General features: G+C 23.4%; 4 protein-coding genes across 5 annotated transcripts; 2 read left to right on the top strand and 2 right to left on the bottom strand.

The window, feature by feature from the left end:
- Window positions 1–404: 404 nt before the first annotated feature.
- Window positions 405–8,901, bottom strand: LOC122507856 (sorting nexin-2-like). Its single transcript, XM_043620797.1, has 7 exons — window positions 8,745–8,901; window positions 7,653–7,895; window positions 7,318–7,564; window positions 5,106–5,270; window positions 4,907–5,028; window positions 4,068–4,367; window positions 405–1,246 (listed from the first exon to the last, which is right to left on the bottom strand). Exons 1-7 carry the CDS (start codon window positions 8,844–8,846, stop codon window positions 899–901), a joined length of 1,527 nt encoding a protein of 508 aa, XP_043476732.1. The 5' UTR covers window positions 8,847–8,901; the 3' UTR covers window positions 405–898.
- Window positions 8,902–9,126: 225 nt separating this feature from the next.
- LOC122507857 lies at window positions 9,127–13,388 on the top strand. Its single transcript, XM_043620798.1, has 5 exons — window positions 9,127–9,385; window positions 9,743–10,237; window positions 10,333–10,421; window positions 12,648–12,869; window positions 12,948–13,388. Exons 1-5 carry the CDS (start codon window positions 9,263–9,265, stop codon window positions 13,210–13,212), a joined length of 1,194 nt encoding a protein of 397 aa, XP_043476733.1. The 5' UTR covers window positions 9,127–9,262; the 3' UTR covers window positions 13,213–13,388.
- A 344-nt stretch (window positions 13,389–13,732) lies between these two features.
- On the bottom strand, window positions 13,733–15,281 carry LOC122507858 (DNA-directed RNA polymerase II subunit RPB7). The gene is made up of 7 exons (XM_043620799.1): window positions 15,125–15,281; window positions 14,935–15,044; window positions 14,468–14,627; window positions 14,272–14,322; window positions 14,029–14,166; window positions 13,919–13,952; window positions 13,733–13,848 (listed from the first exon to the last, which is right to left on the bottom strand). Exons 1-7 carry the CDS (start codon window positions 15,134–15,136, stop codon window positions 13,832–13,834), a joined length of 522 nt encoding a protein of 173 aa, XP_043476734.1. The 5' UTR covers window positions 15,137–15,281; the 3' UTR covers window positions 13,733–13,831.
- A 108-nt stretch (window positions 15,282–15,389) lies between these two features.
- LOC122507854 (macoilin-1) lies at window positions 15,390–26,994 on the top strand. 2 transcript variants are annotated; one of them, XM_043620796.1, is made up of 12 exons: window positions 15,390–15,642; window positions 16,992–17,133; window positions 17,442–17,568; window positions 17,655–17,784; window positions 17,900–17,966; window positions 18,088–18,298; window positions 21,049–21,304; window positions 21,498–21,725; window positions 22,107–22,283; window positions 23,891–24,169; window positions 24,756–24,949; window positions 26,457–26,994. In XM_043620796.1, exons 1-12 carry the CDS (start codon window positions 15,563–15,565, stop codon window positions 26,714–26,716), a joined length of 2,151 nt encoding a protein of 716 aa, XP_043476731.1. In that variant the 5' UTR covers window positions 15,390–15,562; the 3' UTR covers window positions 26,717–26,994. The 2 variants fall into 2 exon arrangements, with proteins under 2 accessions (XP_043476731.1, XP_043476730.1); XM_043620795.1 differs by having other exon boundaries at window positions 18,088–18,301.
- The last annotated feature ends 74 nt before the right edge of the window (window positions 26,995–27,068 follow it).

Here is a 27,068-nt window from a genome sequence, read left to right as displayed (position 1 = left end):
AATTAAAATTATTAAAGAAACTCCATTAGTTTAAAAAAAAATGCAAAGCAATTCTTCAAAAGAATTCAATTAGGATTTTTAAAAATTTTAATAAAATTCTTCGCGAGAATTCAGCTTTATTTTTCTAAATAACAAAATTCTTTGAAGGAATTCTATTATTATTAAATTTTTTTGATAAAATTCTTTGCAACAATTTGATGATTTTCAATACATTAATTCTAAAATTAAAAATATTTAAAAAGAAAAATTATAAAAAATAGTAACAAAATAGTAATAATAATAATTAATATAATAATAATAATATTAATATAATAATAATAATTAGTATAATAATAAAAATAGTAGCTTAGTAAAAACTAATTATAAAAAGTGAAATAATCAAATATTCCGAAAGAATGAAAAAATATTTGCATAACTGAATTTTATTGTCGAATAACAATTGCTAAAAGATAGATTATAGTTACAGTGTTTGATAATAATAGCAATGATAATATACTTTCAATACATATCAAGAAAAAGATTTGATACTTGGACCTTGTAGAATACACAAATTTTGTCTTTTTCTTTTAAATTCAAAGACGAAATTGACAGTATAATAAATGCTTTAAATTTCATTGTTTAAAAAAACTGCTTATCCGATTATAATTAAATTCATTGAATGTAAATTTAATTAAGATCTATGAATATCTCAGGAATGAAAAATTTACAATCTTTTGTTTTTTTTCTCTTCTCGTGTTTTGCAACGATTCTCTTAACTTAATTCTTTCTTATTACATTGCACGATTTGATCTTTTATACACGCACATTTTAAATTATCCTAGGCAGGTGAATTCTTTCTTTCTTTCTTTTTTTTTTTTTTTGATAAAAAATATTCTCTTAAAAACTAGAAATGGAATATTCACGCGACAGCGCGTGCTTCAGGTAGAAAACTCTCCCAATGTTGAATCAATTGATTTTGATGTTTCAACATATTCTCTAAATATTGTATTAATTGTTTCTTAAAATCATCGACTCTTATCAATTCAAATCGTTCCACCTCTTTTTTTATCATTTGCGAAATTTTGTCAAATTCCTCTTGACCCCGTTCGACTTTTGATTCCCATTCGACGACCTCGGTTGCTGCTTGACTTGTTTTATCATTGCGACCTGCCTGCTCGAGACGTGCTTTCTGCTCACGCTTTTTGTTCAACATCATTTGTGCGTGTTGCCAATTTTGAAAAACTTTTACTCTCTCGTGAAACACTTCCTGTGGGGAAAATTGGAAAATTAAAAATTCATTCAATCAATCACGTTTATTGTCGTAAATTTAAATGATTCCAATTTGATTTAATTATAATAATTAAATTTCGAATATTTGAATTTAATAATTTAATAATTTAGATCAGGGTTGCCACAAAAATTTAACTTTGTTTTTCCCTGACTTTTCCCTGATTTCCAAACAGAATTTTGGCTTTTTCCAGAACAATTGTTTAATTTATCATAATTATTTAATCATTATTATTTTTACATTAAAATTAAGATTTTCAAAATATTCAAATTCATATCTTTTAAAAGAATATAGTTACTCTAACTTCTTCCAAATTATTTTCATCATTTAAATTCAATTATTATTTTCTAGAATTTTTAACTACAATTCTTTATTAAATCAATTATTAGTTAAAAGTACGGAAAATTTAGATTTCCAAAGATTTGAATTTAAAACCTTTTCAAAATTCAATTATTTCTAAAAATTCATACTATAATACTTTTAATATTAAATTATTATCTAAAATTTTAACCGAAATTCATTTTCATTTCATTTAAATTAATTTTGATTAGAAAATTCTACGAGAATTCAATTATTTAAATACAAAAATAAATAATTTATTAAATAATTGAATGTTTATAAGAATTAAATTTTTACGAAGAATTTTATCTACAAGTTTTGAAAATAATTAATATCTTTTAAGGAATTTAATTAAAATTTTACTAAAATTTATTATATTAAAGAATTTTGCTTTTTTGTTTCTTAACTTTTAAATAATTTTTCTTTTCAAATATTTTCAATTTTAAAATTAATGTATTGAAAATCATCGAATAGTTGTAAAGAATTTTATCAAAAAATTTGATAATAATAGAATTCCTTCAAAGAATTTTATTATTTAGAAAAATAACTGAATTATCGCAAAGAATTTTATTAAAATTTTTAAAAATCCTAATTAAATTCTTTTGAACAATTTCTTTGAATTTTTTAAACTAATGGAGTTTCTTTAATAATTTTAATTGAAAATTTTGAAAGCAATTAAATTTTATGAAGAAGAATTTTTTTAAAATTGAATTGAAAATAATTGAATTCTAGCGAAGAATTTTACTATTTGTAAAAATAATTTAATTGTTTCGAAGAATTAATTAAAATTTTAGGAAATAATTGAAATTTATGGAAATATTTAAATTCATCGGAGGAATTTAATTAAAATTGTTTTGGAAATAATTGAATTCCTGCAAAGGATTTTACTATTTATAAAAATAATTGAATTATTGCGAAGAATTTTACTATTTATAAAATAAATTGTTATGAAGAATTTTATAGAAATATTTGATAATAATGAAATTTTTTCGAGAAATTCAATTAAAGTTTTAAAATAATATTGAATTCTTTCAATTTTTTGACGAATATATTTAAAAATTGCATTGAAAGTAATTTAATGTTTATATAGAATTTTTTAAAAATATTTTAAGAATAACTGAATTAATTTTTAGAAAATTTTAAATTCTTGTTGAAATAGAATTTTATGGAAACTTTTGAAAATTAAATTGTTTCGTGTAATTTTATTTAAATTTGATTAAAAATAATTGAATTCTTTCATGAAATTTTATTAAAAATTTTTAAAATATGAACCTTTTGGAGAATTTTATTAAAATTTTTAAAGATACTTGAATTCCTGAGAAGAATTTAAATAATAATTTTTGAAAATAATTGAATTCATGCGAAGAATTTTATTAAATTTTGTTTGAATAATTGAAATTTTGACAAAAAGTTTATGAACATTTTTGACAATAAATTTAATTCTTGAGACGAATTTTGCTACCTATTTTTGAAGATAATTTAATTCTTGACAAGAATTTAAAAAAAATTTTGAATATAATTTGAATATAATTTAATTTCTGCAAAGTATTTTATTACTTTTCGAAAGAATTGAATTCTTGTAATAAATTTTGATACTTATGAAAATAATTGAATTTTGGAAAAGAATTTTATTAAAATTCCTTAAAATAATTGATTTTATGGGGAGATTTTTATTGTTTAACAAGATAATTGAATTCTTTTGCAGAATTACATAAAAAATTTTTGAAAATAATTGATTTCCTGCGACGAATTGAAAGTTATTTATGAAAATAATTGAATCATTGCAACGAATTATATTATTTTATTGAATAATAAATAATTGAATGTTTCTTAAATTTGAATTCTTTTGTCAAGTTTTAATAAAATTTTTAAGAATAATTGCATTTTTCGAGGAATTTATTTGAAATTGTATTAAAAATATTTAAAATTCTGTCGTGAAAATAATTGAATTCTTAAATGAAATTTTATTACTTTTGAAAATAATTGAATGTTTTGGTAGAATTGTATCAAACATTTTTTTCAATAATTAAATTTTTAGGTAAATTTTATGAAAATAGTAAATATTTCTAATCATTGAATTACGAAAAACTTTTGAAAATAATTCAATTTTGAAAAGAAAGTTTTTTAAAATTCCTAAAAATAATTGAATCTTTGTGATGAATTCTGTTATTTATCAAGATAATTGCATTAAAACTTTTGAAATAATTAAATAATATTAAAAAATTCATTCTGGCAAGAAATAGAATTTTTCTCATGAATTCTAAAAATTTAATTTTTTCCAGTACTTTTAATAAAAATCCCTGACTTTTCCCTGTCCAATTCTATTTTCCCTGACTTTTCCATGAATTCCCTGATTTCCCTGACTTGTGTCAACCCTGTAGATTATTCTATTAAAAAAATAATTTTTTTTCTTTTACAATTAGAATTATATTTCGACTTAATAGTAAAATATTTAACATACCTTTATGGCTGTAATTAATGTAACGTATTCTCGTAGCATTTCACCAAATTGATAGAGATCACTATTGCTTTGTGCCTTTCTGACGACCTCGATTTTCTCCAAAGTTTCAGCTAATTGTGCTAAAGCTCTTCCAAGGGCAGCTTCCTGTTCGCCATGCCCGAGAACAGCGATTGCTTTTGCCGTTGCACCAGTGCAATTTGCAAGCTCTCGCCTCTGATATGTCAATGTCTCGACAGCGGAATGTAAAGCTCGTAATTGCGTATCCAAGGAGTCAATTTGTGACGTTCTCTCCTCGAACCACTGAAATAAAACACTCTTTTAATCTCAAATTTAAAATCACCATTCATTTTTAATAAGCAAATCAAATCGAAGGCTTTTGCAAAAAAATTTGCATTTTTACAACAGAAAAATTTCTACTGCTATAAAAAATAATTATTAATTATAATCACATTATCAGTTGAATTTAGTTCAAAATACTTGAATTCAAAAATAGTAATAATTTAATACCTATAATAATAATAATAATAATAATAATAATAATAATAAAAATAATAATAATAATTATAGCAATAAATAACTATAAATATACATATTAATTTTTGTTCCTAAATTGCGTTCTCATGAGAAACTGCATTACTTTTTCCGATTGATATTTCAAAAAAGTGAAAAGCTAAAACTAAAAATTACGGATAAACTATTTTTGTTTCTAATTCAACATACCTTACCTTCCTAATATTGTAAGCAACAGAAAATGAGTCATATCCGATCTTAATTGATACGTGCAGATTTTGTTTTTTGTTTTTTTTTTATCAAAATAAATTTCAGAAATTTTCACTCACCGTATCAGTTTCGTCCATTTTGTAAGCGATCTTATTCACTGTTTCTCCAACTTTGTTGAATAACCTCATCACTCCAGCTCCACTCAATGCGGAAGTATTCGTTGATTTAGGCAATTCCATATCTAAATAAAAAGCGAAATAAATAACAAAATACGTAATGAAAAACAATAAATTTTGTTTAATTTCTATTTTTTCTTACCGGTCTTTAGAAAATCGATGAAATCGGGATCAACGCCAAGCATTGGATGGGCGGCTGTACGATTCAAATATCTCTCTAAAGCTGATCGGCGACGTTCGATAAACTCAGTTGAACTTGAATTTGTCTCCTGATTCTTATCGCCTGACATTTTTATTTTTGTCATACCTGAAAATGAGAAAAATTTTTCCGATTAGTTGTAAAATTTGATAATTAAAATTCTACCGAGATTTAATTTAAATTTTTGACGCTTACAGACTTCGCATTCGATAATTAATTTAAAAAAAGTAGCTTTCAAACTAAAAAAAAAAGTAGTAAGAAAGTAGATGTAGAAAAACTAAACTTGACGACCAAAAAACTCGTCTTAGAAACTTCACAAAACTGACAAAAATTCCATTCTATATTTAATTTTCCTGACTTTTTCCTAATTTTCATAAAAAATAATTGCTTCTTTCTTATCCTGCTATTAAATTGAATTCCTGCAAAGAATTTTATTATTCATGAAAAAATTTAAATCCTATAAAAATAATTTAATTCTTGCGAAGAATTTTATAAAAAAATTTTAAATAATTGATTTCTCTCGACTAATTTTATGCAAATTCTAAATTAAATAATTGAATTCCTGAGAAATTTTTATTATTTATATGAAAAGAATTGAATTCTTACGAAGATTTTTACAAACATTTTTTTAAATACTTCAATTCTGTTTGGAAATTTTATGAAAATAGTAGATATTGAAAATCATTGAATTGAGAAAATGTTTTTAAAAATAATTAAATTTTACAAAGAATTCTATTAAAATTTTTGAGAATAATAATTGAATATCTGTGTGGCATTTTATTAAATTTCTTTTAAAAATAATTCAATTCCTGAAAAGAATTTTATTTTTAAAGAAAATACTTGAATTCTTCGGAACAATTTAATTGAAATTTTTTTAAATAATTGAATTTCCAAGAAAAAATTGATTACTTTTAAAAATAATTGAATTCTTGTGATGAATATTGTTATTTATGAAAATAATTGAATTTTCCAAAGAATTTTATTAAAATGCCTCAAAATAATTGAATTTCCGGGAATAATTTTGTTATTTATCTTTAATAATTGAATTCTTTCGAAGAATTATTTATGTAAATAATTGAATTCTTAGGAAGAATTTTAATAAAATCCAAAGTAGAATAATTGAATTATTTCAACAAAATTGAATTAAAATTGTATTTAAAACAATTGATTTTTTTCGAACAATTTTATTAAAATATTTGAAAATAATTGAATTCCTGTGAAAAATTTTTATATTTTTGTAAATAATTGAATTCTTTCAAAGAATTTAAAAAAACATTATTTTAAATAATTGATTTTTTCTAGGAATTAAAATTAAATTTTTAAGAATAATTACATTATTCGAGCAATTCCTGTAAAATTGAATTAAAAATAATTGAAATCCTACGATGAATTTGATAATTTATGCAAATAATTGAATAGTTGCAAAGAATAATATTAAAATTTCCAAAAATAATTAAATTCCTGAGAAGAATTTTATTATTTATGAAAATAATTGAATTATTGCGGAAATTTTATTAAAATGTTTAAAAAGAATTGAATTTTTGTGAAAAATTTTATTTTTGAAAATAATTTAATTCTTCATAAGAATTTTATAAACATTGTTTTTTAAATAATTAATTTTTTCGAAATATAATAAATTAGGAAAATTTTATTTAAATAATTGAATTCTTGTGGAAAATTTTGTTTGTGAAAATAATTGAATTTTTCAATTAATTAATTTAAAGCAGTATTAAAAATAATTGAAATTCTTTGATGAGTTTTATTATTTATGATAATAATTGAATTTTTGCTTAGAATTTCAGCAAAATTTGTTTAAAAAATTGAATTTCCATGAAAAATGTTATTATTAGTGAAAGTAATTGAATTATTGTGAAGAATTGTATAAAAACTTTGTTAAATAATTGATTATTTCGAAATTTTTTTGAAAATGCTATTCTAAATTAATTGAATCCCTGAGGGAATTCTAAAAAAAACAGAAATAGTAGCTTTTAGTGGCTGAAATCTAAAAAAAGTACCCAAATAGTATCATAAAGTAAAAAGTAATAAATAGTAGGTTTTAGTAGATTAGTGCGAAGCCTTCGTTTAATTTTGTGTTATTGAAAATTAATACTTACGATAAAATTAAATAGTTACTTAAAAAAGAATAATTACTTACCGATGACACTTTTTTCAGGAGCGGGCGGAATGATTCTACCATTTCTAAGATATTTAACCGTTAATTTGTCATGGAGTCCAAGAAAATCACTAAATCGTCTAACTACAGTGAAATTTCGGCTTCGAAAAATGGGCATATTAGTTTTTGTTTCTACTCGATAGGCAACATAGGCTCCCATTCCCTCGCCGACTTTTTGCGGTGAAGTCACGGTGATTTTCAAAAATGTCTCCGACGATTCTGTTGGTGTCTGCAATTTTATTTTAAATTTAGTTAAAATTCAGAATTTAAATTTTAATTACATCACCATAGATATTAATTTTATCAGTTTTATTTACCATTTCTTGACTTTGTGACTGTAGAATCGTACTTGATTTATTATCCACATTATCGTTGATTGGAACATCTTGAAGATCATCCATATCTTTTCCCATGAGAGGACTCAGTGGTCCAGGGGCAGGACTCGAAACTGTAGAAAATGAATTTTCTTCAACTGTGTCTTTCAGTGATAATTTTGGTAATTCTGATTGTGCTGATGAAACTCCATTAAAGGGAGATGACCTTTCCATAAATGAACGATCCTGAAATAAAGGAAAATTTTTACTTCAATGATAAAATATACAAAATTACTTACATAAACTTACATAAATAAAATTTTTATTCATTAAAAATTTTATCTTGAGAATCTATTATATAGCTAAAAAGCTATTCCTTGCGAAATGAATAAAATATTCTCTCTGAACGAAACAAGAAGCAATGGATAAGAGACGTGATTAATGAAGCTCTACTGCGATAAATCAGTTATTTAGAGATTTATTTTTCGCTTAATCTCTTATTCTAGAAATTAAATACGCATGCGCTTTTTTTGTATTATCAATTATCAGAACAACACCCGGTTGAAAATTGAAATATGAAACAAAAATCGGATTATATTTTGATATCGACAAATATTGAGAGAGAATCTAATATTTTAACAAAATATGTTATTATAAAAATAACTGTTATTAAATTAAAATTCAATGGAATATTTTTAATCGTTTGTTATTTTTCCTCTCAAAGAAAAATTATCAATATATCATATTACATAAAAATAAGATTGTATTCCTGAGGAAAATAATTTGTACAATTACACATTGTACAACTCAATATTTATCGGTACTTCAAAAAATTAGTGACAGGTAAATTCAATGCCACGTCGCAATTTACCTTTCTGTACAAAACATTGACATTGAGGATAAAAAATCGAACTGATATTAAGACAATAAAGTAATAAGAATAAAAGAAATTAATAATAATTCCGAATATTGTTAATTTAACAAAAAGAAAGGTAAATACAAAAAGAGATGAGACATAGCTGTCAAATGAATTTACTCGAATACTATGGAAGCAATTGATCGAATTCTTTCACAAATATAATCATTAAACATTACCTGTATGGCGGATGCAAAAATGTCATCATTATCATCATCTAAATCCTTTGTATCACTATTAATATCATCAAATAACGGCGGAGGTTCTTTATTGACGTCCATCTTTTATTTCTTGTCAATGAGGATTTGAGGAACGCCCCCTAATGACAGAGTCAGTCGTACCAACTTGTTGTGGTTCAATTAAAGTCTCATCCACATGTAAATTTGGTCAGGTCCATATGAAAAGAAGAGGGAAATTAGAAAAATAAGTAAATTACTACAAATTAGATACTATTCTTATTTTATTATTTAGACTTTATTTTACCAACAATTGATTTCAATTTTTGTTGTAATAATTTTAAATAATTACCTTCAAAAATCATGCAACCAATATCGACTGATGTGTCTCTTTTATTCTTAAGTCGTAAAAAAAACATGGCGCTCGTGTGTGCTCGGTAATTGGCAAAATAGAAACATTAAAATAATAAGAAATTTAACAAAAAGTTTGAAATATTGTTTGATTTATCAATATATTAAAAATGTCACAGTGCTTTCGTACAATCTCTTGTAAACTCCCACCATTTATTGGCACTAAAAAACAAGTCTCACAAATGAGCCGACAGCTGCCAAAACACATAAAATGTTCAACATTTTTGGAAGAAGTAACGTCAAAATTTTAATTATCATGCAAATTTTTTTTCACCATTCGATAATTTATATCATAAAGTATCTATCATTTTAAATTTATCAATAATCTCAACTATCTGTCATTGTTTCTTTTAATCATTGTCCCGAACCACGTTGTACATAACCTTAAAATTATTACATAATATCAATAAAAATACGCAAATTATTACGTTTTTAATGAATTTAATTGTTAATTAAAATACTTGCTAATTTTTACAAGTATACTGTAAATATTATTCATCACTTGGATTTCTTTTTAAAACTTAAACATTAAATTGTCATTTGATTTAAAAATATGATTTTTTTTTAATGTAAACAAATTTATTTTTCAGTTTCTTGGATCGCGAAACGTTTTAAATTCACAAACGTTACGTGACGTATCAAATGAGATTGTTTTACCTTATCTTGCATTTAAAAATAAAATTGTCTCGTCACTGGATATTCCTCGGGAGAATTTAATTGCATTGAGGGAAAATGTTCGAAAGGATATGAGGACAGCGAGATATAATGACGTTCGTAGACATCATCTTCTGGAGGAGAAACCCATTGATTTATTATTACAGGAAAATTTGAGGAATAGACAAAAATATTCAAAAAATTTTACAAAAAAGCAACAGACAGAGAATGTGATTTTTTATGAAAAATCTTCGTCCAAATTCAATGATTATAGCTGTAAAATTATTCCACCGAATATTGAAAATTCCGGTATTGTTTTTATGACCGATGATGTAAAACCACAGATAGAAAATGAAAAAAATGTCTCTAATATTGGAGGGAAACCGAGTAAAGAGCAACTTGAATTTATATACGAAAAACTAAAAAAAGATGTAAATATTTTTAATGATTTTAGTTTTTATAATTAAATTAAGTAAAGAGGATAATGAACAATAATTAATAACAAAAAATGTTTTTTAATTTTCAGTTACCGCAGTTATTTGTCAGAACGTTTGATTATAGAATATACCATAAAGATTTTGTATTTGAAAACAATATTCGAGGAACAAGAACAATGTAAGTATTTTAAATCAAAATTAAAAATCTAAATTTTAATAATCGTTTTATTCCGGTAATCTGTTCGCAATTTGAAGTTAGGCGTTTGCTTTTTTTCTTTCCTAAACTTTTTTAATAATTTTTCTTTTCAAATATATTTTCAATTTTAAAACCAATCTATTCAAAATCATTGATTTCTTGCAAAAAAAAATGTCAAAAAATTTGAGAATAATTAAATTTCTTGAATTTCTTCAAATTTTCTTCTTTTCATTATTTATGAAAATAATCGATATCTCGTGAAAAATTGTATTCAAATTTTTAAAAATCCTAGTTAGATTCTTTTGAAGAATTTCTTTAAATTTTTTTTTAAATAATGGAGTTGTTTTTATTAATTTTAAATGAAAATTTTGAAAATAATTGAATTTCATGAACAATTTCTTTTAAGTTTTTAAAATAATCGTGTTTCCTAATAATTGAAATTAAATAATTAATTATTGAATTTTATTAAAAATTTTAGAAAATACTTAAATTCTTCTCATAATTTTATTATAATTTTCTAAAATAATTTAATTCATTCAGGGAATTTTATTAAAATATTAGAAAATAATTTAATTCTTTCAATTAGAATTTTATTAAAATTATTGATAGAAGATTAAACTCTTTTGAAGAATTTCTTTGTGTATTTCTTTTAAATAATTTTAATTCAAACTTTTGAAAATAATTGAATTAAACAAAGAATTTTTTCAACTTTTTAAAATAATCGTGACTGTTAATAATTTATAATGAAATATTTTATTTAAGTTTATTAAAATTGTATTAAAAATAATTGAGTTCCTCAGGAGAATTTTATTATTTATAAAAAGTAATTTAATTTTTGCTATTAATTTTACTTCGAAAGGATTTCTTGACAAGAATATGTTTCAAATTTTTGAAAATAATTGAAATCCTTCGAAGAATTTTTCTACTAATGAAAATAATTGAAATCTTTCAAAGAATTTTATTTTTTATGAAGATAGAATTTATAAAAAGAATTTTATTTAAATTTTTGAAAATATCCTCCGAAGAATTTTATTATTTGAGATAATAATTGAAACCTTCAAAAGAATTTTTTTTTTCTGAAGATAAATTGAATTTTTAAAAAGAAATTTATTTAAATTTTTGAAAATTATTGAAATCCTGGGAAGAATTTTATTATTCAAGAAAATAATTGAAATCTTCAAAAGAATTTTTCTTTTTATAAAGATAATTGAATTTTTAGGAAGAATTTTATTTAAATTTTTGAAAATTATTGAAATCCTTGGAAGAATTTTATTATTTGAGATAATAATTGAAATCTTCAAAAGAATTTTATTATTTGAGAGAATAATTGAAATCTTCAAAACAATTATTTTCCTTTTTTATCAAGATAATTGAATTTTTAGGAAGAATTTTATTAAAATTTTTGAAAATAATTGAAATCCTTTGAAAAATGTTATTTTTTAAAATAATTAAAATCTTGCTGAGATTATCTTTAAAATTTTTGTAAAATAATATAATTGTTTCAATGAAAATTTAAATTCTTTGGAGGAATTTAATTGAGATTGTAATGAATGTAATTGAATTTCAAGAAAGAATTTTATTAAAATTTTTTAAATAAATTGAATTACTACTCATAAAAAAAAATTGAATTATTTCAAAGGATTTTTAAAAATTTTAGATAATAATTGAATTTTTTCGAAAAATATTACCAAAAATTTGAAAACAAAATTGAATTTCTTTCATGAAATTTTATCAAAATTGTATTAAAGATAATTGAATTTTTGCAAAGAACTTTACTATTTATAAAAATAATTGAATTGTTTCGAAGAATTGATTAGATACAATTTTTTATTTTAGAAAACAATTGAATTTGCTTCAAAAATTTTATAACGAATTAAGAAAAAAATTGAATTTTTTTGTGAAATAATTTACTATTTAAAAAAATAATTGAATTGTTTCGAAGGATTATTAAAATTTTACAAAATAATTAAATTTATCAATGAATTTTTTCAACTTTTTAAAATAATCGTGTCTGTTAATAATTATGATGAAATATTTGATTATTGAAGTTTATTAAAAATTGTATTGAAAATAATTGAATTCCTGAGTAAAATTTTATTATTTATAAAAAATAACTTCATTGCAATGAATTTTATTATAAAAATAATTGAATTGTTTCGAAGGATTTATTAAAATTTTGTTGAAAATAAAAAATTTTGTAATTTCCAGAGGCATTTTTCCCTACGTGAGGCAAATTTCCTTATTGAGAACCGTTGGACATTTAAGATTTGCATACGTCAAATTGGATATATTAAAAATTACAATTCATCCAGAAGACGACAGTGTTAAAGTTCGTTGGCGTATTGCTGGTTTGCCAGGATTTAAAGTATTCCTGATGTTTTGGAAATTTAATGTTTTTAAACTTAGTGAATCGATTAAACATCAAGAAGCGTAAGTATTTTGTTAATTAAGCTTTTATGTCATTTTTGAATCGAGACTGAAAATACAAAAAAATTTTAATTATTCCAGATGGTATGATGGATTCTCGACATTTTACATTGGAGCAGATGGATTAATTTCAAAGCACATGGCTGATAAAATGATGCCAGATCAGGATAGTGAAAAGGAAAAGAAAAAAGAACCAAGTCCAGTTGCTGCAAAATTAACATTATTTTCAAATTTCAAGAAAATTGAATTATTCCCGCAGATTTCATTTTCTAATATCGGCAAATTTTTATCACACTCAGGACGAAAATGGACACTCTTTGAAAAGATTGCATTTAAAATGAAATAGGTAAATTTTCACTATTAATAGATTAAATTCAAGTTTTTTTTTTCTTTTTTTATTATAGAACAATTTTTTCAATTAAGCTTAAAAGTAGTTCTGAGTACAAAAGAAACGAAACTTAGTAATATAAACTAAACGAGTTCGCTTTTACATTTTTAATATAAATTAAAGTTTTTGAAGCACTTCGTATATTTATTTTTTGGTTTTGATTTTTATTGTCAAAAAAAAAAAAAAAAATTTTCTTCTCGTGATAAAATATCAGTCTCGCACATATTTTAGAGAATGATTTTAAATAAAAATTTAATTAATACTTAAATTGAAAAATTAAAATGAGAATTATTTTCTGATATGTACATTTAATTAATATTTTAAAGAAAGAATAATTCTCAATCGACCAAAAATGATTGAAATCTCTATTTCCTTTTTTTTAAACATTTGTTTCTTTTCAATTGTTTTAGAAATACATGTTAAATGATTCTTGTAATTCAATTACTCATTAGATATTTAGTTGTATATAAACCTAAAGTATTTTTTAAAATAAAGTTATTATTAATAAAAAATATAAATAGTATAAAATTTCACTCTCCACTCAATGGAATTCATGAAGTGTGTAGAATTTTCTCTCTTAATTGCAGGTTAAACCTGAAAAAAACAAGTTTATGAAATAAAAATAATAATAATACATAATAATAAATAAGAATAATAAAATTACCTAAATAGTCGTCCATAAGTGTTCCAATGGCGAACTAAAATATAAAAATCGAATTAATAAGCAGAAAATTGAAATGAATTGAATTTAAAGACTTTATTTTGAATAATTACAATTCCATTGGCATCCACTCTCGTTCCGACAATTTTTATTCTTATTTCATCGTCAGCTTGTATAACAACGTCTTCTTCTTTCGACTTGTAACAAGGTGGATTGATGTTTGGACAAAATTGCATTTCCGACGGAATTGACTGAAAATAATTAATTTTTTTTTTGTAATCGACAATTTAGAAATGTTGCAATTTTTGCCAACTTTGAAAATATTTAAATTTTTTATAATTTTTAAAAAAACATACGTGATGGGAAATAAAACACGTCAAGGGGCCAATTTCAGCAAATAATCCGACCTGAAAGAATAAATTTTTTAAATTACAAGAATTACAAGAGAAATATTTCTTTCTAAAGGTGTAATTGAAAAAAATAGGAAAAATTTTTAATCCAATCATTATAGTGACAAACAATTCAGTTTACTTTTTTTAAAACCGTAATTACCTTATTGACTTGGACAACAATTCCATCGAGAACTTGACCTTTAAATGGTCGGAAAACAATAGCTTTGTATTTTACAGGATAGAGAACGAAACCTTGACCTGGCTGAATGATACCAGCACCTATATTATCGATTGATGTTACAGCTATCACAAAACCATATCTGCAAATAAAAGAAACAAAAAAAGTAGAAATCATAATTTTTGTTTGCATTTTTCTCTAACGAAATTTAAAAAAGTGTCAAAAAAAAAAATTTATTACATTAATTAAAATCCAATTATAAATAAAAAATTATTTAAACAAAAGATTTTGACAATGCTAATTAAAAAAAGCGATTACTACAATAATAAAACAAAAGAGTGAGTAATTAATATTTCTAACAATTTAAAAACAAAACGGAGCAAACCGGAACAACAAAGTTGGGAAATTTCACTTAAAAAATGTTTAAAATTCTGCAAAAATTTACATACTTTCCATTACAAGTCCCTTCGACTTCCGTGTAAAGTTTCTGTTTAACAGTATCGAGTAAATGTGGTCCAAAATATCGAGGATGTAACAAAATATCATGATCCATCGGTATCTATTTTGAGGTTAGGAATTTTCGATTAAATCCAAATATTACTAAAAGTACAAAAAAAAGAATCCAAAAACCAAACTCACATGATAGAACATCTTGACAATTATTCTCCAATTCACAAACTAGAACAAAAATTACAAATTTAATAAAACATTTACATACGATTTTACACTAAAAAAGAAGAGAAAATTTTCCCAAAGTAAGCGTTTTTCCCTTTCAAACGCACGAAACGCACCAACGAAAAAGCGCCAATAGCGGAAAATTTGGGAAACATCAGGAAAAGACAACAAGCGAACGCCATATCCCCGGGTGAACCAATCAGCTGCTCGGTAAACCACCATTCGCGAGACCTCGAAAATCTGTCCGCAAAACGAATGACAACAAAAGAGACAAGAGAGACAGAGTGTGTGTGTGTGTATATTTCGCGAGAGTGCGTTTTTTCGCCAAAGTTTATATACTTTTTTCCGTTGTGTTGCCGCCGCGAATAACATTGCATCAGAGTGGTGAAAGTGTCAAAGAATATGAAGAGAAGAAATGCCGAGTGCGGCAAGCTCCGGAGGCCCTTGAAACGCAACAAGATCACCGAAGGAATCTACGGAAGGCAAGTTTTGGTCGGCCATATGCGTTTGCATCACAATGGCCGATATCTTTAAAAATAACCAAAAACTCGATATGTTTACCGCTAAAACAATCACTTCTGTTTAACACACAATCCCCATTGGAGATGATCTTCTTGTATGCATTCACATTCCCCCTGCGGTGACCTGTAAACATAGCCTATAATCACCCAGGGGGGACAATGGAGCACTTTGGTGTGATGATTGTTTTAAAGCACGATACCCCGCGCGTTTTCTTTCGTCAAAATTCATTTGCACCTGCTCCTTGATAATCCTTACGAAATATCCTCTATAAATCCTTTTTCCTTTTCTCATAATTTTCTCAATAGTCATTCATAATTTTAATTATCATAATATTCTCTCAGTCATTAAATATTTATGTATGTGACAATTCTACCCCCTGCGTTGATTTTTGATTCTTTTAGAAATTTCTCGATTAAAAATTCTATAGAACAAGAAAAAATTGTCATACCTACTTTTCTGTTGACAAACTTTCATTATGCAAACAAAAAAAATTGTTATATTTTTAAATTAGTTTTCTCTCTTAGCAACAGTTTAGTAAACGAAAATTATTTTTTTATTCCCTTATAATCAGGAATTGTTTTCGAAACTTCTTTTTTTTTATCTTTTATGCTGTAGTTTGACAATATTTTTTTTCTCAAATTATTAATTTTAAATTTGGTTTCTATAATTCTAATTATGTGATGTATTTTAATCTAGGAAAAAATCAGAGAAAAAAATCGATTTTCCTTTCGAGTAAGTAAAAGAGAAAGTGAAAAAAATACGTTATTGGAAAAATCTATATTTGTATATAAAGCTCATAATCAATTAGTTGAAAACCCTAAATTGATGCCCTATTTGATAATATTACTTTGTATTTACATATTTGTTACGTTTTGTATTATTTTACGAAAATTCTCTTTTTGTGTTTGTTTCTTAAACTTTTTTTTTAAATAAAGTGTTTCATTTATTCTGTTGCAGAAAAAATAATAAAAAGGTTTTATATAACAAAAAGTTTAATTCGCTATAAAAAATTCTAGTTGAATTTAAAAAATTTTATTTTAAAACACATTTATCACACTCCCTTGTTTGCGTATATTTTTAAAAATAGACAGAAATTGACACACGTTTGGTATTTAAATTAAAAATAGTAAATGGAATTTTTTTTTATTCCATTCTTTAGTTTTTGTTTTATTTTTAATTTTTTGGGGTATTCTTTCGTGTTTAGTTTGTTTAAATACTTTAAATTAATTTTACATTTTAAATTCACGTTTTTTATTTTTATTTTATTTTTTTCGAATATTACTAATTTTTATTAAACTTTCTGTTACAGCACTTTACTTTACTTAAAGTTTCTTCTGCTATGGGCCATGGTGATATTAGCAGACTTCATTTTAGAATTTCGTTTTGAATTTTTGTGGCCATTTTGGCTGCTTCTTCGAAGTGTTTACGATTCTTTTAAATATCAAGGTTTGGTAAGTTGTCTTTCAATTTCCTTCGTTTAAATTAAATTACAAGTAAATTTCTAATAAGAAGAAAAATATTTCCAGTTGGAAGAAAAATATTCATATAAGGGAAGAAAATATTTCTAATGGAAAGAAAAATCGAAATAAGGGAAAAAAATATTTACAGTGTGAAGAAAAATCAAAATAAGGGAAAAAAATATTTACGAAAGGAAAAATATTTATTGGAAAAAAATATTTTTGCTTACAATGAAAATATAGTATTTTTAAGAACGAAAAAAGCACTTTGTTTGTAAATAAAAATAATTTTTCTTTTGCAGGCCTTCTCAGTGTTTTTTATTTGTATCGCACTCACATCAGACATGATTTGTTTCTTTTTTATCCCAGTACACTGGCTTTTCTTTGCCGCCAGTACATACGTTTGGGTGCAGTATGTTTGGCACACAGGTAATTTAAATTATAAACAAAAGAATTAATTAAAAAAAAAACATGTTGATAAAAATTGATGTTAACTATTCAAATGTTTATTACAGACAAAGGTGTTTGTCTGCCAACTGTGATGCTGTGGCTTCTGTTTCTTTATATAGAGGCAGCAGTTCGATTAAGAGACCTACGACATATGCCATTTCATTTAGATCTTTGTAGGCCATTTGCTGCTCATTGGTATGTTTCCTTTTCTTCATTTTTTATCACTCATGAAAAATTGTAAACGAAATTAAAATTCTCTTCTCATATTCTCAAATTAATTTCAAGGAGTAATAAATTTTTATTTTTTCAGTATTGGTTATCCAGTAGTTACATTAGGATTTGGTTTTAAAAGTTACGTAGGCTACAGAATGAGACAGGTGAGTTGGGAAATTTTCTACAAGTAAAAATAAAATTTTAAAAATTAGAAAATATGTAAGTAAAAAATAGCAATTTACGAAAGAGTAATATATAAACGTTTCGTTCTTTTTGAATTTTCAGAGAAAACAGAAAGATGTTGCGAAAGAAAATGATTTCTACGTGCAACTGTTACAGCAGGCATTGCCTGTTGAACAACAAGCGGCAAATATTCGACAAATTCAACCCCAAGTACAGTTACAAGCACAGCTTGTAGCGGCGCCTTTAGATCATTCAAAATCACAGTCTCACAGGACAAATTCGCAGTACAATCACAGTCCGGAAAAAAGTAGAGGTAGCATGTATTTACACCTTGTTTTCTTTACTTTTTCTTTATAGTTACAAAGTTTCTCTTTTGTTCAGAATCAATTTCTATAACAGGACTCGAACTAGGTCTGTAAATTTGCTTCAAGTCTGTAAAAGTCAGTTTTTTAAAAAAAGGTCCGTAAAGTCCGTAATTTGATTGAGAAAAGACGAAAAGTTGATAAATTGTATGACATAATTTGGAGAATTTTAGAGAAATTAGAAATGATTGCAGAAATTCCATTATTTTCAAAAGTAATAAAATTCTTCGCTGAAATTCAATTATGTTCAAAAAAATTTTTAAATTCTTGTCACAATTTCAATTATCTTTAGAAATAATTAAATTCTTCTCCGAAATTCAATTATTTTCAAAAATTGAATTAAAATTCTTAGCAAAATTTCAATAATTTTCAAAAATTTTTCTCAATTTAATATCTATTATTTTAATAAAATTTTACAAGACTAATTATTATTAAAAAATTTAATAAAATTTTACGCAAACCTTTAATTATTTTCATAGAATAATAAAAATTTCACAGGAATTGAATTATTTACAAATTTTTTTATATATTTCTTCGCAATCATTCAATTATTTTCATAAATAATAAAATTCTTCTCAGGAATTCAATTATTTTTGAAAATTTTAATAAATTTCTTAGCAAGTATTCAATTATTTTCATAATTAATAAAATTCATCGCAGGATTTCAATTATATTTAATACAATTTTACAAGAATTGCTCGAAAAATGTAATTATTCTTAAAAATTTAATTTCTATTTCTAGAAAAAATCAATTATTTTAAAAAATGTTTTTTTTTAAATTCTTTGGAAGAATTCAATTATTTTCAAAAGTAACAAAATTTATAACAGAAATTTAATTCTTTTTAAACATTTAAATACAAATTTTCGCAATAATTCAATTATTTCATCAATAATAAAATTATTCTGAGAAATTCAATTATTTTTGAAAATTTTAATAAAATTCTACACAAACCTTTAATTATTTTCACAAAATAATAAAAAGTTTCACAGGAATTCAATTTTTTATAAATTTCTTCGCAATCTTTCAATTATTTTCATAAATAAAAAAATTTTTACAGAAATTAAATTATTTTCACAAATGATAAAATTCTTCTTAGGAATTAAAATATTTTCATAGATAATAAAATTCATCGCAAGATTTCAATTATATTTAATACAATTTTACAAGAATTTCTCGAAAAATATAATTATTCTTAAAAATTTAATTTCAATTTCTAGAAAAAATCAATTATTTTAAAAAATGTTTTTTTAAAATTCTTTGGAAGAATTCAATTATTTTCAAAAATAACACATTTTTTCACAGAAATTCAATTCTTTTTAAACCTTTAAATAAAATTTTTCGCAATAATTCAATTATTTTTATCAATAATAAAATTATTCTCAGAAAATTTTTTAACATTTTAATAAAATTCTACGCAAACCTTTAATTATTTTCACAAAATAATAAAAGTTTCACAGGAATTCAATTATTTATATTGTTTTTTTTATAAATTTGTTCGCAATCATTAAATTATTTTCATAAATAAAAAAATGTTTACAGGAATTCAATTATTTTCGTAAATAATAAAATTCTTTTTAGGAATTCAATTATTCTCGAAAATTTTAATCAAATTCTTGGTAGAATTTCAATTATTTTTAATACAATTTTAATCGAATTCCTCAAAAAATGTAATTATTCTTAAAAATTGTATTAAAATTCGTCAAAAGAATTTAATTATTTAAAAATTTGTTGATAAAATTCCTTATCAGAATTTAATTTCAAGAAACATTCAATTGTTCAATAAATGATTTATTTTTGTTTCTAAATAATTGAATTCTAATAGAATTTTTTAATAAAAATTGATTTAAAAATGGATTTCAGTTCATATTTTAGATAATAATTGAATATTAAAAAAAATTAACTTTGGAAATGTTACAAATTATTCCAGAAATTTAATTATTTTCAAGAGTAATAAAATTCTTTACAGAAATTTAATTATGTTTTGAAAGAATAAAATTCTTCTTAGAGATTTGATTATTTTTATAAAAAATAATACTCATCACAGAATTTCAATTATTTTCAATACAATTTTAATCGAATTTCTCGAAAAATGCAATTATTCTTAAAAATTTTATTAATATTCTTTAAAAGAATTTAATTATTTAAAAATTCTTTGATAAGATTCTTTATGGGAATTGAATTTTAAGAAACATTCAATTGTTCAATAAATTATTTACATATTTTTGTGTTTAAATAATTGAATTCTCGTAGAATTTTCTAATAAATATTGATTTAAAAATGGATTTCAGTTAAAATGTTAGATTATAATTGAATATTAAATGCATTAGAGCTTGAATTTATAGAAATAATTGAATTTTAAAAAGATTTCAAATTAAAATCTTTGAAAATCTGAATTTTTATATTTTTAACTAACAATTCTGTAGATAAAAGTATAGTTTTAACTTTTTTAAGTAAAAATGTTCTCTTATTTGACTCGGACTGGTTATATTTTTGTCAGTAATTGGTCCGTAATTTTTTATTTTTGGTCCGTAAAGTACGTATTTTTAAATACTTTCACTAGTTCGAGCCCTGCTATTAAATTTTATTCTATTTTTAATTTTTTATTTAATCTTTAAATACAAGGTTTGTTTTTTTCTTTTCGGACAATTTATTTTTTTTAAAATGTTAAAATGTTAAATTTTGTGTTTCTGTTTTTTTTAGGAGCCGGTGGCTCGACAGCGGAAACGAGCATACAAAACGGCAGCATTCACAATGGAACACAGACTATGTCACAAGCACAAAATTCAGCCACAAAAAATATACACAGAAAATCACTTGATAAGGGAGAAAAGTCTGAGGAGCAACACAATAAACACAATAGCAATGTCTCGCAGTCTGAAAAAAATGACAAGAGATTTATGCATATAAATGGTTCCACAGTACCTTCAAACGATTTGCAATTTATCGAAAGAATTGGGTGAGAATTTTTTACATAATTTTCCATTCTTCATTTTTTTTTTTTTGTTCACTAGATAGTGACACAAACACTAATTTAAAGAATACAATAATTTTGAATCTATAGAAAATATTTTCAAATTTGTAGAAAATATTAAAATAATAAGTAGAAGTAGAAATTGCAAAATTTTTAAATCGATATTATTGATTTGCAGATCGGTTAATGATTTTGACATAAACGAAGTAGAGAAGGATAAATCGTTGAAGGGTGGCTCAGTGAAAACACAATCAAATGGCTCGGCAAATGGAAAATGGAATAATGTCAAAGAAAATCGTGACTCATCGACGACGAATAATCAACGTGAACGTAAAGGTCGTCAATCGAAAGTCACGAGTGACGTTATTTCGGATAACCAAAAGCAACAAGACGAGTATTGCCAGAGGTATTTTTTTTTCTCTCGAATTTTCTCTTCTTCTCACAAATATTTTCTTTTACATTTAAATTGCTTTGATTTTTTTACAACTTGAATATTTAATTCGTTACTTTAGTTAACAATTTTCACAGAACATTTCACAGATATTTCGTTTTCTATTATTTTAACTGCAACTATTTTTTAAATTGAAACAAATTGTAGTTTTATTTTATTTCAACTATATTTTCGAAATAAAACAAATTGCAGTTCTTTTTTTAATTTTATGTCAACTATTTTCAGAATATAAAACAAATTGAAGTTTATTTTATTTTGATTATTTTCAAAATAAAACAAATTGCAAGGTTTTTTTAAAATTTGTTTCAACAGTTTTACAAATAAAATGAATTGCAGGTTACTAGTTTGTCGTAAGCTTGAAGCTGACGTGAAACGTTTAAAATCAGACTTACAAGCGAGCAGACAAACCGAACAAGAGCTTCGTTCACAAATTAACACGTTGTTGAGTGGAGAGAGACAAACAAAAGGTGACCTCCAACAATTACAACATGATAATGATCAGTTGCAAAGCAAGTAAGTTGTTAATTTTTATCAATTGTCATTTAAATTAATTTCATAATTTAATTCTTGGCAAGATTTTTATTAAAATTCTTTAAAATAATTGAATTGTTTTTAAGAATTTATTTCAATATTCTTGAAAATAGTGGAGTTTTTTAAAAATAATTTTTACTGAAAATTTTGAAAATAATTGAATTTTATGAAGAACTCAATTATTTTCAATAATTGTAGTAAAATTCTTTGCAAAAAGTCAATTTATTTAAATTATAAGAATTTTCGTAAAAAAATTTAATTATTTTTGTATAAATAATAAAATTCTTATCAGGATTCCAATTATTTTTAATACAATTTTACTTGAATTTCAGGGAAAATTAAATTATTTTTAAACATTCTTTTTTTAATCCTTCGTATGAATTCAATTATATCAATAAATAGTACATTTCTCCCAGGAATTCTATTATTTTAAATACAATTTTAATAAAATTCTTTTCAAAAATCCACTTATTTTTTTCAATTTTGCAAAAATTCAATTATTTGCAGAAATAATAATTTTTTTTCGCAGGAATTCAATAATTAAATTGTCGATTGACTGAAAATCATTGAATTTCTGTAAAGTATTTATAAAAAAATTTGAAAATAATTGAATTCATTTCAAGAATTTTAGCAACATTTCTTTCAATAATTAAATTCTTTTGAGAAAATGTAATTAAAATTGTATTGAAAATAATTTAATTTTTGGATAGATTTTTATTAAAATTCTTTAAAATAATTAAATTGTTTTGAAAAATTGATTTCAATTTTCTTGGAAATAAAGGAATTTTTTTAAAAATAATTTTTACTGAAATTTTTGAAAATAATTGAATTTTAAGAAGAGTTTCATTTAAGTTTTAAAAATAGTTGTGTTTATTATTAATTGTAATTAACAATTTGCCTATTCAATTATATTAAAATTATTCATAGAAAATTAAATTCTTTTAAACAAGTTTATTAGAGTTTTTGTAAATAATTACATTTTTTTTATTGAAATATTTCATTAAATTTCGTAAAAATAATGATTGTAATTTTTAAAAGTAATTATAATTAAAAATTTTGAAAATAATTGAAATTTGCAAAGAATTTTATTAAAAACTTTTGAGAACAATTATTGAATTGTTTAGAAAAATGTTATTACAATTTTTAAAAATAACTGAACCTGTTAGAGAAATTTTATTAAAATTATCTTGAATATTGATTTTTTTCATAGAAATTTAATTAAAATTACTTATATTAAAAATAATTTAACTTCTCAGATAAATTTTATTATTTACAAAAATAATTTAATTCCTGAGAAGAATTTTACAATTTATAAAAATAATTGAATTGTTTCGAAGAATTTTTTATCAGAATTGTTGAAAGTAACAATTGAATTCAAATAATATTTTTAAAAATAATTGTATTCTTTCGAGAAATTTTATTAAAATTGTATTGAAAATAATTGAATTGCTCTAAAGAATTTTATTATTTATGAGAATAATTAAATTCTTGCGACAAATAATAATAATACATAATAATAATAATAATAATAATAATAATAATTAGGAATTAAATATTTTGTATAGAAATTAATTTATTTTCTTTGAAAGGTTACACGGATTAGTAACTGCCCGTCAAGTGGACAGACAAACGATGTCCACATTAGAAAAGAGAATTGCAGAGGAACGAAGGCAGCGTAGTGCGTGCGAAGTGTCTTTAGCTTCGGAGAGAAGGGCTCGAAGAGCCGCTGAAGAAGCTAGATCCGCAGTACCACCACCTCCACCTCCATTGGTTCGTCAAGAGTGCACTGACGTCTGCAAAACACGAAGAACACAACTCGAGCAAGACGTGAAAAGCTTGCGAAGAGATATCAAGTCGAAAGACGATAGGTACGCTAAAAGTTCTTTGAAAATTTTCTATAATTATTTTTTTAATACTAATTTCAATTTAGTAATCTGAGAAATTAAATTTAAACCACATTTAAAAAGTTATTCGTCATATTTGTAATTTGGCAGCAAATTAATTTTTTTTATTTTTATCAGCAATTCTTTTTTCTTTTATGGATTTTTATTTAATAATTTTGGTTTTTATTTTGTTTTCTTCTTATTAACTGACGAGTCTCGTTTATTAATTTTTTTCTTTGTATTTGTATTTTTTAATTACATAGTTTTTATTTTTATTAACCAACGAATATCTTCCCAATTTTTTTCTTTCACTATTTAATAATTTAATTAGTTTTTTTATTTTGTTTGTATTTTTATTAACCAACAAGTCTCGTTCACCACAAAATTATTTTTTGTATTTTTATTTAATAATTTAATTAGTTTTTTATTTTTTGTTTTTATTCTTATTAACCAACAAATCTCGGTTATTGGTACAATTTTTTTCTTCTGTCTTTTTATTCAATAATTTAATTAGTTTTTATTTTAATTTTGTTTTTGTTCTTATTAACCAACGAGTTTGGTAATTTTTCAGGTACAGTTCTTTGGAAAAGGAAGTGTCACGGTGTAAGGAGAATCATGGAGAAACGGAAATCTTGTTAGGAGCGCTAAGCGCTTTACAAGAAAAAAATACTCATCTTGAAAACAGCTTAAGTGCGGAAACTCGCATTAAGCTCGATCTCTTTTCCGCTCTTGGTGAAGCTAAACGTCAACTCGAAATCAAAGAGAGTAAGTTGACTTTTTATTCTACACTCAATCAACTTAATTATTAATTTCAAAAACCCTTATCGAAATCTAATCCATTTTTCTTTCTTAGTTTATTTATTAGAAATGTTTCTTAGTTTATTCATTAGAAATCTTTCTCTATTTATTCGAAATCTTTATCAATCTTTATTTATTGGAAATCAAGAGAAAAAAATCTGTCCTCATGTAAAGTTAGTGTTGTTTTATTCCAATTTATTTTGTTTTATAGTTGGAATTGTTATGTCAAAAGTTTGACAGTTAATTAATTTTTTTTCGCAGGGATTCAATTATTTAAAAAAGTTTTAATAAAATTCTATTCAAGAATTCAATTATTTCCAGAAATAATTAAATTGTCGATGTACTGAAATAATCATTGAATTCTTGTAAAGTATTTATTAAAAAATTTGAAAATTAAATTCTTTTTAAGAATTTCATTAAATTTTGTAAAAAAATGTAATTTTTTAAAGTTATTTTAATTACTAAATTATTGAAAATAATTGAAATTCTCAGAAGAATTTTATTATTTACAAAAATAATTGAATTGTTTCGAAGAATTTTACAATTTATAAAAATTATTGAATTGTTTCGAAGAATTTTATCAGAATTGTTGAAAATTATTGAATTTTTATTAAAACTCTTGAAAATAATTGAATTTCAATAATATTTCTTAAAATAATTGTATTCTTTCGAGAAATGTTATCAAAATTGTATTAAAAATATGTGAATTCCATCGAAACATTTTATTATTTATGAAAATAATTGAATTCCTTTGAAGAATTTTATTATATTTATGAAAATATTTTCATTCCTGCAAAGAATTTTCTTATTTATGAAAATAATTGAATTCTTGCCTATGATTTTACAATTCATAAAAATAATTGAATTATTTCGAAGAATTTTATGTGAATTTTTAATTTTTATAAATACAATTGAATTTTTTGAAGGAATTTTATTAAAAGTTCTGAAAATAAAATTTTTTTAAAAGAAGTTCATCAAAATTGTTGAAAAGAATTGAATTTATATTGAAATTCTTGATAATAATCAATTTCAATTAATATTTTTAAAAATAATTGTATTTCGAGAAATTTTATTAAAATTGTATTGAAAATAATTTAATTTGCTCTAAAGAAATTTATTATTTATGAGAATAATGAAATTCTTGTTGAATACCTAATAATAAACAAGACTATTTCATATTCTGTACTTAATAAGTGAATTCTTTAAATTTTGAATCTGTTTTCATTCAAAAATTGATGTTTATTCTTGAAAATATAGAATTTTGGAATTTACAAAATAATAATAAATATAATTTAGCATTCTGCGCGTATCATTTGCTCGTTTTTATTATTAATAATAATAATTATTATTATTATATTATATTATTAATAATAATATAATTTCAAAAAGTAAATTTTGTAAAGCAACAATGGTAACGAAAATATTTTTGATAGTTATTATAACAATTGATTAATAAAAATTCTTTTTTCTCCAGGTATGATTAGGAATCAAGAGAAAGAGGTTGAGCTGCTAAAGGCGAAAATTGCGCAAGACTTGGCTGTGATGCCGCAGGACACATTTGGATCGGCAACAACCTGCACGACGTCGAAGCTCCGTCTCGGTAATGACGTCAGGGTTGGTACGAAACTTCGTGCAAGTGATAATTCCTGTCCGGGATGCACAGTTTCAAATCTCGATCCCAATGCAACGGCGTACACACCTAAAGGCTCGTTAATAACGTCTACGGAAGCTTAAGAAAGAAAAGAAGAAGAAAGAAAAAACACTCACAAAGTAAGAAAACTAGAAAAAAAAACAGCTTCCTAAAATTCCAATATGTGGAATTTTTTGTGCACTTTTGAAAAAAGAATTCGATTTTTGTCCCTTGTGGGTAAATTCCCCTTTAAAACCACCCCCCGTTTTCTTTTTATACCTAAAATTACTCAAATCTCGAGTTTTTTTATTTTTCATCTCTTTCTTTTTTAATTCCTGACACTCGAGATTAAGGTTTTTTAATTCTATTTTTCTTTTCGAAACCCAAAGAAAAAGAATATTCTCAAAAAGTGCGCTTTGCCTTGAGAAAAAGAGAAACCTTACCAAAATGGCTAAA

Source organism: Leptopilina heterotoma, unplaced genomic scaffold (assembly GCF_015476425.1).
Source record: "Leptopilina heterotoma isolate Lh14 unplaced genomic scaffold, ASM1547642v1 Lhet_52, whole genome shotgun sequence".
In the NCBI taxonomy this organism is placed as follows: domain Eukaryota; kingdom Metazoa; phylum Arthropoda; class Insecta; order Hymenoptera; family Figitidae; genus Leptopilina; species Leptopilina heterotoma.
This window is presented reverse-complemented; position numbering and strand designations above follow the sequence as displayed.

Bases quoted from the DNA above. Each gene is read 5' to 3' on its own strand.
- LOC122507856 (XM_043620797.1), bottom strand. From the start codon at position 8,846: ATGGACGTCAATAAAGAACCTCCGCCGTTATTTGATGATATTAATAGT. The intron at 5,271-7,317 runs GTAAGTAATTAT...TCTCATTTTCAG, and splicing joins TCCTGAAAAAAGTGTCATCG to GTATGACAAAAATAAAAATG. The intron at 1,247-4,067 runs GTATGTTAAATA...TTTTCCCCACAG, and splicing joins CATTAATTACAGCCATAAAG to GAAGTGTTTCACGAGAGAGT.
- LOC122507857 (XM_043620798.1), top strand. From the start codon at position 9,263: ATGTCACAGTGCTTTCGTACAATCTCTTGTAAACTCCCACCATTTATT. The intron at 10,238-10,332 runs GTAAATATTTTT...TTTAATTTTCAG, and splicing joins ACGAAAAACTAAAAAAAGAT to TTACCGCAGTTATTTGTCAG. The intron at 12,870-12,947 runs GTAAGTATTTTG...TAATTATTCCAG, and splicing joins TCGATTAAACATCAAGAAGC to ATGGTATGATGGATTCTCGA.
- LOC122507858 (XM_043620799.1), bottom strand. The intron at 14,628-14,934 runs GTATGTAAATTT...TTTTATTTGCAG, and splicing joins GAAGGGACTTGTAATGGAAA to ATATGGTTTTGTGATAGCTG. The intron at 14,323-14,467 runs GTAATTACGGTT...TTATTCTTTCAG, and splicing joins TTGTTGTCCAAGTCAATAAG to GTCGGATTATTTGCTGAAAT.
- LOC122507854 (XM_043620795.1), top strand. From the start codon at position 15,563: ATGAAGAGAAGAAATGCCGAGTGCGGCAAGCTCCGGAGGCCCTTGAAA. The intron at 17,785-17,899 runs GTATGTTTCCTT...TTATTTTTTCAG, and splicing joins AGGCCATTTGCTGCTCATTG to TATTGGTTATCCAGTAGTTA. The intron at 24,170-24,755 runs GTACGCTAAAAG...GTAATTTTTCAG, and splicing joins ATCAAGTCGAAAGACGATAG to GTACAGTTCTTTGGAAAAGG.